This window comes from Ambystoma mexicanum, chromosome 3p, assembly GCF_040938575.1.
Source record: "Ambystoma mexicanum isolate Mex_15411 chromosome 3p, UKY_AmexF1_1, whole genome shotgun sequence".
NCBI classification, from domain to species: Eukaryota; Metazoa; Chordata; class Amphibia; order Caudata; family Ambystomatidae; genus Ambystoma; species Ambystoma mexicanum.
This window is the reverse complement of record NC_090925.1, coordinates 1,184,004,090-1,184,017,065: the sequence shown is the minus strand read 5'-3', so window position 1 is coordinate 1,184,017,065 and position 12,976 is coordinate 1,184,004,090. Positions and strand designations below refer to the sequence as shown.

The 12,976-nt window shown below is 45.0% G+C and overlaps 1 protein-coding gene across 1 annotated transcript in view; it reads right to left on the bottom strand.

Moving 5' to 3' along the window:
- Nucleotides 1-12,976, bottom strand: part of TGFBI (transforming growth factor beta induced) — a 263,409-nt gene that overhangs the window by 11,234 nt on the left and 239,199 nt on the right. The window contains exons 13-14 of the mRNA XM_069652603.1: nucleotides 10,839-10,963; nucleotides 5,141-5,243 (exon numbers count right to left, since the gene is read on the bottom strand). Coding sequence (XP_069508704.1) covers nucleotides 5,141-5,243; nucleotides 10,839-10,963 — 228 coding nt within the window. The remainder of the gene's footprint in view (nucleotides 1-5,140; nucleotides 5,244-10,838; nucleotides 10,964-12,976) is intronic.

Here is a 12,976-nt window from a genome sequence, read left to right as displayed (position 1 = left end):
CTCGCTTAAACAATTAGGCCAGTTAATGGAACTCTATTGATTTAAGTATGCATTCGCTGTAAACATTTCAGTTTGTGATGGTGGTTTTTAGCGTATTACGATCCATCCATTGATTAACGGGTGACAAAAAGACACTCACTGATTTGAAAGTAAGATCTTCGTTGATATTTTTACCAAGATTTGTATTGCATCAGTATTATTCGGAAACAAAACGGCACTTTAATCTACCAATGGTTTTACGTACAAATTAGATCAAACTGAAGACATGGCAGAGCCCTTTAGAACTACACAATGCAATGATTTATAGTTGGAGATGAAATAGCTCAGGTCTACTGATTGGGTAGAGTCAGTAAGGAACAAGCACACCCACTCAAGAGCTGGGCCTCACGTGCTTACTAGATTGAGTCTTGCTAAAAAGATGGGATGGCCAACGGCGTAGAAGGTCATAGAGAGAACCAACAATATCACATCTCTGCCACTGCCTCCATCTACCTCCTCCCAAAAATGATCCTGGACCTTTGTGGTAATCATGTGCATCCAAAAGCGAGGCCTCAAACCCAATTTAGGTGGATCTAAAAGTGCATTGCTTTCCTCAAATGATTGCACCTGCTGGAAATCCAGTCATTTCAAATCTTTGGACAAATAAGGAAATTGGGAAATGGGTCTGAATTACTATGGCATGTTTTCATTTTATAGCATCAATACCCTGACTGAAATGAGAACAAAATAAAAAAATAATATCTGCCCTACTTTCTGAAACACTTCTTTTTGATAGTACACCCTGTTCTTCAATAAATACAAATAAATAGGTCAAGTGTGTTCAACTTCACCAACACAAGGTGTGTGCAGGCCTACAACTCTGCAATTAACAATCTTGGAAGATTGGACTTAAACAGGTCAGTCACCCAAGGTCTAAAACCTACAGCACCACTCACCCTAAAACAGACCACAGGCCAGTAAGAATCCTAGATCCCGATGGACAACAACAGGATGTAATCTCCACTCCCAGGGTAACAGCAGAATGGAACTCAAATACTTTAGTCCAGCATTAAACTCCAGTAGCAGGGGTCTTCAATAAAGCCAAATCTCTGATCCTCCACCCAACTAACTTATGTATCCCTTCACATCTAGCAACTTAGGGTGAGCACCCACCACATACGCAGCCACTGTAGCTCTACTAATAGTATATAACTTGAGTGAGGCATGCTAAATGAGCTATCTGCAGCTCTTTTACACACGCTGCAAGCCACTGGCTAACCAACCATCCCAGAGTGGTCATCAAATAGATCTGTGTTTCTCCCCTCGAGATAAAACACATACCTCACTGCCTCAAACCACATAGAAGCATACTGGCACTCACGACGCAGGTACTTCTGGCCAGCACTCATCAACACTTCAGGTTTCACATCTGCCTCGACCCCAGCTCCGCTAACATCCCAACCCTTCCTCGTTTCTTTAAGAGCCATGCACAATTTGGGCACCAAGGTGGGAGGGGAAATGCAGAACAGTTAAGGGGGCAGAGGGCATGACAAGGCATACATTTCTGTAAAAAATACACTGTATGGGAAAAGGAAAAGAGATAGAGTAGAAGGTAATAAAAGGAAGAGAACAGGGCAATTTGTAATTGAACTGGATGGCACAATTGAAGTTGACATTGCCGACAAAGAAGATGCTGTTCGTGAAGGAGCGATTGGGAGGGAAAGAGGTGGTGAGAGGAGGGGGCTGGTGTGATAGGGAGACAAATGACATTGTGCGTTCATTGCTGGTAAACAGGGGGATGAAAGGTGGGTATGACGATCCAGCTGAGGAAATGATTGGAGACTATTGGTTCTCCATTTTCATGGAAGACATGAAAGTAAGAGCGCACCGATTATTGCCTGTCATTGACATCATTTCTTCACGCTCAAGTCTTTCCTCCACCAGAAGTTGCATTGCAGTGGGCCTGATGGCATGGTTAGTGTTCCATCTGAGTAACTTGGCTTGAATACTCAGCTTTGACATCGTTGGTATGCTCTTTCTGAGTGGTTTTTGGTTGTTCTACAGATCCTCAGACTTTGCATCAGTGGCAGACAATTTGCAGGGGTCTAGTCAGCAGCATGAAGCTTTCTGGGGAAGGTTGTTCAGATACAATATAAGGGGAGCATCATGGTTTTGGGGGTTTCTGAGATGTTGATGAATGTATCCCGAATGTTCAAGCCATGAATGCTCTGTGAAATTAGCATGGTCTTCATTGTGTAGAGTGAACCATAGTCATGATTGGATTGTTGCCACCATGACTGGAACCGCACGCGTTTGGTGGGGGGTTTACATAGACACAATTTCTCAAGGTGGCCAGTATGGAATTGAATATAGCACCAGGCCTCGTTCAACAGTGTGGCCAATCGAATGTGCGTGATTTGTCTGCGGCTCATATCCCATGCAAACATTTCCATCACACAGATTCAAACACACAACCTCACACACACCCTCACTGACACCCACACCACACCTCCCATCCCCCTACTTACCTTTCCTACAGACGCACTGTGTCCCTGCAGCGCTGGTTCCCTTTCACTCCGCAACAACCCCGCTCACTATACTTTATAGTATAGTATAGTGAGCGGGGTGTGGCGGGGGACACCCCCGCAGCCCACGGCTTTTATTTTGGCTTTTTTTTGCTCGGATGAGCTGCAGGGGTGTGCCCCGCAACACCACACTCACTATAGTGTATACTATAGTGAGCGGGGTGTTGCAGCTTTTTTTCTGTTCTGGCGTATAGTGAGCGAGGTGTTGCGAGGGACACCCCTGGAGCCCCATACCGACACCACCGAAACACCTAAACACATACCACGAAAAGTTAGAACTTTTGGTAGTTACAACTTTTCGTGGTGTGTGTTTTAGGTATTTTGGTGGGGTCGGTCATTTTTAGTCAGGCATTAAATCCAATACCTGACCAATCCTGTGATTTTTCAGTGCTTGCAGGTCTTGTGTTTGCATGCAGTTAGTTTTTGAGAATGCACCCTTTCCTGTGTCCCTGTTTTTCCTAGATCACAGAAACAAACACATTGTTGGTGAAATTAAAGGCATGATTAACTGCTGGTTAAATGGCAAGCTATTCAGGTAGCGGTGAACACCAGCCCTTATACAGAGTCAGGTTGTGCATTTGGTGGTCTTCACCAGAGTGTTGTGCACAGTCGCATACACATGCAATACCAGCGATGGCAGAGAGGCGATCAAAACATTCTTTTTGCCATTTTTAAGGAGTCAACTCTTGAAGATATTGGTGGCCCAATTGGTAGCATTTACAATGTTTGGCTCACTATTGTATTGCTCCAGAGAGAGAGGCTGACGTGAATCAAAGAAAGAGCTGGTAGAAGGGCCTAAGGTGGAACCACCATGCACCGAAGAAGGAAGGGCCCGGTACAGGTGGGGATATCCAGAGGACCGTGCTCACAAATCAGCTTAGCAGGAGGGGAGGCAGTACCTTCAGTTACCCACAGGAGGTTTAGAGTTACAAGAAAGCCAAAGAGGTATCACCCAGCACTACCAATCACATTTCTCAGGCCACATTGCTCTGAAATGGTAGGAGAATCCAAATATAACTGTATGATATCATGTCATTTATAACGCGCCTATACACAAGTGGTTCAAGGCGCGAAAAGACAAGGTAGGGAAGGTAGGGAAGACAAACAGCCTTACTAGACATTGGGCCTCATTACAACTCAGGCGGTAAGGGGTTTACGGCAGCGTTAACAGCGCCGACCCTTACCGCCTGAGTATGAGGTCCCCTAGCGCCATGGTGCTTTTAACACCTGCTTTTAGCAGGTGTTAAAATCCATGGCGCTAAGGGACCATGGAGTTAATTACGCCACCGTAATTTACGGTGGCGTAATTAACGCCTTCCCCACTCCCATTATGCCCTATGGGGCAAAAATGGGAATGGGAAAGGGTAAATGGGGATTGGGGACTTACCGCCCCGCCTAGGTCGGAATGGGGCGGTAAGTCCGCCAACCACCATGGCGTAAACGTAGTTTACGCCATGGTGGTAAAGTCACGGCCCAGGCGGTAACTTACCGCCTGGGTCGTAATGAGGCCCATTGTGTCATTCAGATTGTGCAAGTGTGACAATGCAAAGTGCAGCGGGGAGGGGAGAGGGGGAAGTCCCAGGGAGAGGGAGGTGGGAAGTGCAATCAGGGCAGCAAATTCTCTGAGTAAGTGCAGCCAGAGCAGCGCGGCTCTGGTTAAGTGCAAGGAGGCAGGGAACTGGCGAGGTTACAGAGGTACACACGCAACACACACTGTTCTCAGCAACAGCTGGCAAGTGGCAGTGAAAGCGAATGCAGCAGCAGCAGGAGTCCAAGGAGAAGAATGTAAGAAGCACAAGTACTTGGAATATAGGCAATAGTGGGTAAAATCCTGGGAAATAAACACCAGGCTTTTCAACAGTGGTTAAGGCCCTCGGTTGACCCTTTCTGTGCATCTCCGATCCTTGGGGTGCACCTGAAATGTTGACTAAGCCTCGAGTTACAGGGTACCAAAGGGTGTTCTCATGCTTTTTTATCCCCAACGAACTGCCTGCCTGGAGCTGGCAATGCAAGGGTGATTGAAACCCATTCAATGTATGACTTTTTCGGTGGGTGACTATTTTTCATGGAGTAGGGCATTCCATTTTTGTGCCCCCGGCACAGGACTACTAAGGTTTCTAATGTTCATTCACTTACCATCTTTTTCTGCTGGAATCCTGTGAACACTGCCAACCGATTGCTGCAAACCACTTCACTGATAATATTGTTCTACTTCATGTCCATCGCCAGGCAAAAAGCCAACACCGGATGTTGCTACAATCTTCGAAATCATTTTCCTCAGTGATTGCAGGTGTGCACCGTCATCCCTCCACAGAAGGGAGGTTCATAAAATGTCTATTGCAATCTTGCAAAATGTTTAATTTATTTTATGCACGTACTTAATAAAGAACACCTAATTTCAATAGGCAGGGACATGCTGTACAATAAGGCAACACCACATGATCAAACGCATCACTGAATAAATAGAACCTCCCATTGACAAATCAAAAAAGAACCACATGGATGGACAGGAAAACAAAGCAATAAGAATGAGCGCGTTATATGCCGACCAGGCCACACTAGTTAGGAGATCTTACCTGGGATTTGTAGAATCTTGGTCACTGCATGGATTATTCCATTGGTTGCCATTATGTCAGGCTGATAAACAGGTACTTTGTTGATGTGCATTGTTGTATTTTTCTGCAAATGGATGCATTAAAAGTCATATTAATCCTGAAAAATATGATATCATGCGTTTCAAATGTACTTTTGAGCGAGTGTGACTGACTGAAAGGACTGCCCTCATTAGCCCCGAGCTCGTACCTTTGCCTGCACACTGAGAGCTGAGCAGGGCCAGTGCTTTATATACATGAGTGTGTTTCCTGGCATGCACACAGACCCCCTGTGTGTGAGGAGTCCATGAAGAAGAGTAAACTGAGAATTTGTGATTGAGCCACACTTTATCATACCTTACCATGTCCCATTTTCCAAATACTAATGGCCTGGCTCCTAATATGCGTATGCCGTGTCCCAAATTAAGTCACTCAGTTGATTTTGATTTGATGTATTTGTAGTGTGCAGAACATGGGAGAGTTAATTGCATCTCGGTACAGATTTGTATTACTGTCAGACCCATTGATAGCTAGACCACAACCCAGGGTAACCCAGATGTGGACCCCTTGCTCACTGTGTCTTAGAGAGGCTCAGCTTCATATCACTGATGAGGCCAGGCTAGGCTGAAACATGTGTCTGGATTGCTGTTGGTACTCTCAGAGGAGAAGTGCCTAGCATTTCGTGCTGGACAGCCCTTGTGGGTGGGACAAAGACTGATATGCTAATGGTTATTACTCCTCTGTGAAAGGTACATTCAGCTAAGACGTGGTTGTAGACCCTCCCGAGTGGGCACCTTCCCATAGAACAGGTTATTTGGCCGTGTTCGTTCTCGGTAGTGGGGCTCCCAGACCTTTTTCTGTTGATTTACTTATAGCGTACAGAACATGGCAGAGTTAATTGCATCTTGGTGCAGATTTTATTACAGTCAGACCAATAGATAGCTAGACAAGAACCAAAAAGAAGTTAGCTAAAAAGGTAGGTTTTTAAAGTTGTGCAAAACAGCAGTAGGGAGTTGCCTCTCACGCAGGCCAGTCGAGAGTGCGTTCCAGAGACAGAGGCTCAGGACAGAAAGCCGCGCATCTCCTCGATGAAAAAAAAAACAAGATGGAGGGACAACCAGCATGTGCTGATGAGCAGAGTGAAGAAGACACATGGGTTGGTGTGCTTGAAACCTCTCGATCAAGTATCGCGGGCTTGTCCATGTGTACATTTAAAAATCAAGCACATATTTTAAATTCGATCCTCTGACTGGCAGCCAATGTAGCATTCTGCCCAATTGCGAGATTAGGGAACATGTCGGTATTAAGAAATAAGACTGACTGCAGTGTGTGGTGCGTCCTGAAGACGTGGGAGTTCATGCTGCGGAAAGCCCACCAGAATGGCATTTGTATTATCTCATTTAGAATTAGCTAATTCCACATGCCCAGCCCGCCTCTTAAATTAAACATGCACTGCCCGCTAACATAGGAAGCTAACTAGGGTGGCTGACGGAAGTCGACGCTCCAGACTGATAAGATCTTGAAGTAACGCACAGGCATGTGTTTTTTGCTCCCGTTCCCTTGCCCTATCCGCATTAGAAATTGCAATCCCTTCTAAATTTCAGCCTGAAATAAGACAATCTCATTATATTGGAAATGTTCGATGCCCAGTATAACAGACATGATGCAGACAGCTGCATGTATTCCATTGTAACACTGCGCAGGAGCACCACATCAACACTCTGTGCAGGAGCACCACATCAACACTCTGTGCAGGAGCACCATATCAACCACTTTGGTCTTCAGAACAAGAAGTGCAGTGCACTCTGTCGCACCTTGTAACCAATGCAGGGTGTAGATATGTTGAGTTAACAAGTGGCCCCATGCGTTGATTGATAAAGGGCATTGCACTGTGTGGGTAGACGTCGGAAGTGGTTACAAGCCATGGACGCCTCTATGGCCTATTCTTCTCTGGGCATATTGCTGACCCGTCGTTAAGGGTTACATGGGGACCTGTTTAGATGCCAATATTGTCTTTCTATTTTTGCTGAAGTACCACACTATGCTGTTCAAATCAAGATAGATACGTGAAAATTGATCACACACAAAACAGAAACTTTTGGAATTATTGTTTTTGCACAGCATCTACCCGTCCCGTGTTACGTGTTCAATGTTTTTTTTAATGGTCTGAGCAACTTGCTTAATGTATGGCAAAAAGACAAACCAACAGGCACCAGTGAAGTGACTGAAAGAGGGGTAGCACATCTTTACTGATCCCGGCGTGTCCAATCCCTGTCTAGGATGCGAGTGCTGTGGGCCAACATAGATGTCAAGAGGATGGTTTGTTCTACGTGCTAAGGGTGATGGGACAGAGCAGAGCTGAGGTGGAAATGGCCAGTCCTGAGACACCAGAGATTTGCAGATTGTTTAACAGGCTTCTGTCAGCCCTTGACATACCGTCCTCCTGGCTCCTCATTTCATCCCCTAAAGGGACAGCAGAAGATCTGACACGGAGTCAACGTGTTGCTTTGGTAATGAAGGGACTAGGAGGCCTTGGGCATCCTAGAGGAACATTGGTGGTCATTATGGATGGGAGGAGTTGCGGCCTCCACACTGTGCTCCGCAGGGCTGGACTGGGAACTAAAAGAGGCCCTGGAAATAATTACTGGGGACCAAAAGAGGCCCTGGAAATAATGTTCAAAGTGGCCCCATATGACACATTTTCAGAAAACCCAATGCTTTTCCTATGAGAAAATCTGAAAATACCACAGAAATTAGGCCCAGGGTGCAGAGGCCCACCGGGAAATCTCCAGAGTTCCCTATAGGCCAGTCCACCCCTGGTGCTCCATACTCATGACTTCCAGCCCAACTACCAGTACTGTATAACCGTGAGCTTCTCCATTTTGATTTCAACTTGCATCCACTTAACCCTAATACCAGTGAAATTCCCTCATCACAAGAATTCCCAGGAAAATGCACAGAAAGCTTGGCAAATATGAAAAATGTCAGGCAACTCAATGTACCTTTAGCCTGTATTAGTTCAAGCAACTTAATTGCCCAAGGTAGACACTTAACAAAATATATCTGACATTAACATCCACATCAACGTCCGCAATTCTTAAGGGAGTCGTACCTAGACTTTCACTAAGACTACCAAAGGAGTGAAAATGGCGTTCTCTGCCTATGACCCATCAGTTCTACCCCTGCTCCAACCCTGCTCATGACCACCTTCCCCAGAGTACTCACAAATTCAGCATGAGTTTCACACTCGTGTTGGAGACATGACGCTTGTGTCATTTTCTACTCTCTCACTGGCTTTACCATCAATTCTGACCCTGATAGTTTTGGTACAATGTCCTTTCATCGTGGGATGTTTTTTCGCAGGTTTTTTACCACTAATTTTATGCCGAAAAAACTCATCACATTTTGTTTGGAGGTTAGAAAAATATATAAATTGGGTGTGGGTGTTCGGGAATATATAAAGATTAAAGGGGATGGGGAATTGGGGAGAACCCCCCAAAAATAAAAAATAAAATAATTTGATGAGTTTTTTCATTAAAAAAACCTGTGGCAAAACCCCCTGCGAATAAACATCCTGCGATGAAATGACATGGGCCCTCATTACGACCTTGGCGGAGGACCATGGTGCTGTTAGCACCATGGTCCATGGCGCTAAGGGTGCAATTCCGCCATGGTGGTTGGCGGACTTACCGCCCCATTCCGACCTTGGCGGGGCGGTAAGTCCCCAATCCCCATTTTGCCCTTCCCCATTCCATTCTTGCCCCATAGGGCATAATGGGAGTGGGGAAGGCATTAATTACGCCACCGTAAATTACAGTGGCGTAATTAACATCAAGGTCCCTTAGCGCCATGGATTTTAACGCCTGCAAAGGGACCTCGTACTCAGGCGGTAAGGGTCGGCGATGTTTACGCTGGCGTAAACCCCTTACCGCCTGGGTCGTAATGAGGGCCATGGAACCATAGTTTTCAATATTGTCCCACTTGTCCCAATTTGTCCAGGTGCCTTGCACCATCTGCTTCTTAGTCTCTTCATTTTGAAACCTTTCTTTCTCATGTACTCTACTAGGTACCCCGGCAGACATTCGCGACCCCCGTGATACCCCTGGACCTGGACCTTTGAGTGGACCAGCAATGATGGAATAACAATAAGGAAAAGCTTGATTCTCCTCCTTGCCTTTTGTCTTGTTACATTTCTGTCTGCCAAAGGTGGATTGCCAAAATCAAAACACAGGCAAAGGTGAGAAGTGTTACTGACTGGTTTGATAAATCATGTAAAGAAGCGAAATGTGAACAGTTATTAAAGCCCTGAATCCCAAGAGAGCTTAATTAGTCAAAAAAGGAAATCCTGAGAACACTATTCAGCTCTCTGGAAAATAGGCATGATTAAGGACACTTTAGAAGCGCTGGTGTGGGTTACTGTACAGTGTATGCGCTAGTGACCTTGACCCACAAAACTACTAGGAGAGAAAGTAGTGAAAATAACATTCCAGTAGATAGGTCAGTTAGCCACTTAAGCAATAAACCCAGAGACGCGGGGACATTTCCAAGCCAGGTAAAGCCCCGGGGCCCATAGTTACAGGCCTGAGAGAAGCAAGGACCTTAACGAAGGCCCCAGGGCTTTACCTGACTCGGTAATGCCCCCGCGTCGAGGGGTTTCTTGGTATTAGGACCCCGGCCGTCAAGACTGGGGTACTAAGAGCATTGTTTTTCTGTTCCAAAACGCTCCCATATAATGCATTACTGTTGCCATTGGATGCGTTTGAAATGAATTCTACAAATATATGTGCAAAAACGTTTTTTTTCCTGGATACCTCGCAATTGGACGTTTGGATAAAAATTGATTTTCCACGCAGTTTTTACGTTTTGTGCTAAGTGCAGGATTTTAATTCATATAGTGTGGGATCATGGTCCCAATTAAGGTCAGCCGACATGTGTTTCGACCCGTGGGTCTGTCTTTTTCAAGGCTATGGTGGGTGGTTTCTTGTCCCCTGTTCCCCTGTGGGGTCCTGAGTGGTATGATGTGGTCTGTTCTGTATTTTACAGCTGGGCTCTTGGTGGGCCCTGGTTAGTAGAGTATGGTGACGTTGAAACGTCCTGCTCCCGTGGCTGTGTGATGTTTCCTCTGACTTGTGTCTACCACCAATTAAAAAGCAACAGTTCGAAGGATGTTTTAAAAAGTTCTGCTTAATTAGGTATAGATGATTGTTTACGTTTCGCAAACCTGTGATATGTGCTTTTCTTCAAATGCCAGACTATTCAAATGTAATTCAACAAACACGATGGCCTTTATTCTTTCTTGGAATGGATCTTGTTTGGTTGGAGAGTGTAGATGTACGCAAAGTTTGGCAAAGACAAGGGTAAAGGTCCCAAGACACCCAATACATGATAGGTTCCAAGGGTCTGCAATCTTTGGCTTTCCAGATGTTTTGTAATGCAATCCCAATCGGCCCTAGCCAGCATAGTCTATGGTGGGGACTCATGGGAGTTGTAGTCCAAACATCTAGAGAACTGCAGGTTCCAGAGCCCTAGGTCGCCTCAGTCCAAAGGGTACTCTCTTCTTGGGCACTATGCTGCACAGTGCAGCGCTCCATACTTCACAACACAGCCTTTGATTCCAAGCTTACTTAAGGTTGGGTAATGAGAACATGTATGCAGGTAAGTGAAGATGAAGACGGGCACTTACAGAACTGGCTTCCAGTCTCTCGCCCTGAAGGGACTTCAACCTCACGAGCTGACCGACTGATCCACTGACCAGGATTTCCTCCCCAATGTGATACTTCAGAATGTTGGCGAGTTCCTTAGCATTGCCTGCACAGAAGAAAACATCCACAACTTTTCCAAGTGTTCCATTTATGTTGAGAACATTTGAAAATTAAAAATATTGTCATACTGTCTTTTCTGCATTACATCCTGACTGGCAGGGGAGTTCAAGTAGCCCACCGTTTACAAAAATAAAATTGATATGTTTTCCTCCAGAGGAGTCTGATATAGTTTCACAAATATGTCTCCTGATTTTCATCTCTCATTTTGAAAGTCTACTGCAAAAACCATAAGCACAGAATGTTCATAAAATAGCTGTATTCATTTTGAGATTTGCTGCAACTTTGCTCCCTTGTGGCTGTCAGCACGAACATCCCTTATATGAGCAAACATTTCATTACATTTCGTTTATGGCAATTATATTGTAAAATGATTCACCAAGCCGAGGACTGTAAACTGTGGATCAGGGTTGAAAGCCTGAGGTAGAAATATTCGAGGGAGAAAAGACCGAAGATTATTTTCCCAAAATAACCTTCGGTCTTTTCTCCACTGAACATTTCTGACTTGCCCCCTGCCCCCACCCACACACCTACCCACACCCCACCCACACCCCCAACCCCCTACTTACCTTGCTGCTGACTCGCAGTGTCCCTGTGATGCCTTTTCTCTTTCACTTCCATGATCGGGAACCAGCGCCACAGGGTCCTTTCCATTTTATATTTATTTATTTTATTTTTATTTTGGGATGGCTGGGGGGGATACCCCTGCAACCCCTGCTCACAATATAGTGAGCAAGGGTGCGGGGGACACCCCCACAGCCCCCCAGTACCAAATGCATGATTTGGTTGAAATTTTCGCCGTTCAGAATTTTTGAACGCCCGTAATTTGACCAAATCACAAATTCGGGCTTTTAAAATCATTAATTTTCGGCAATTCCTAAACTGCATCTTACTGGTGTGATTTTATACCCTTGATCCAATTGTTAAGCCATAGGTACAGCTGCACTTAGCCCTCGTCCAAGCCAGGCAATAGGATATTTGGTAGCACATGATAAATCAGTGCAGTGGTCAAGTCTGGATGTGATATATGGGATAAAGTACCACCTACCGGACGTGATAAGGATATTGCAAGTCACCTCAGAGTTCTGTGATCAATTAGAGAAATGAGACTGAAGGGCGAGTTCTTTTATAAACTTGCGGATCTCCTCAGTGACTTGCAATATCCTTTTTACATACGTTACTTATAATCCATGGCCCCACATTGTCATCCCCTTTAATAACTGGCCTCACGCTTAATCTAATGTAAAAGGTCTTCTTTTTGCCGATCCATGTAATCGGTTTAGAATCTGTGTGGATTTAGAAAATCTAATATGCAGCTTTGAATCTGATGTGGAAACATAGTTGAATCATGTTAGTAAACTGCATTTAAAAAAGTGTTCATTCTGCACTTTAAAATAATAATATACAGCTTCTTGCTCACAAGTGCTTAAATCAGCAGTACACAAATTAAACAATCCCCCATAAACAGTTCCTTCGCAATTAATCGCTGTAAAGTGTCACAGAAAACTGTTGAAGTGACTGCTGGATTTTTGACTTTTGCTGGCTCCAGCAGCAGGCATTGTGACATTACATTGGAAGCCTAATAACTGATTACCGAGCAGTTGTGATGTAATTTTCTTATTACAGGGCAGTTGTGATGTCACACCTAGCCTGCAAAAAGACAATGATTTCCAGACATTTATATAGATTTTGCAGGCAGCCATGTATTACATACTTATTAAAGAGATTGGGCCAGACTCACAAACTGCTTAAGCAAAATGCACTTGGAGGTTTTTCTTCCAACATTCTACTCCCTCATTTGTGCATTTAAGTTGCCGGAATCACGGAGGGGACTTGCAAGCAGGAGGAGGGGTTAGCTGTGGTGTAAATCACACTCGACCAACCACTCTAGAATATGGAAGGGCTGAGTTTGCGCCTGACGCTGACATGTGAACTGGCCCCCTAAAACCGCGTGGGTGAAGGGTACAGCATCAGCCTTCCACCTGTAAAGTTAAGAGTGTTC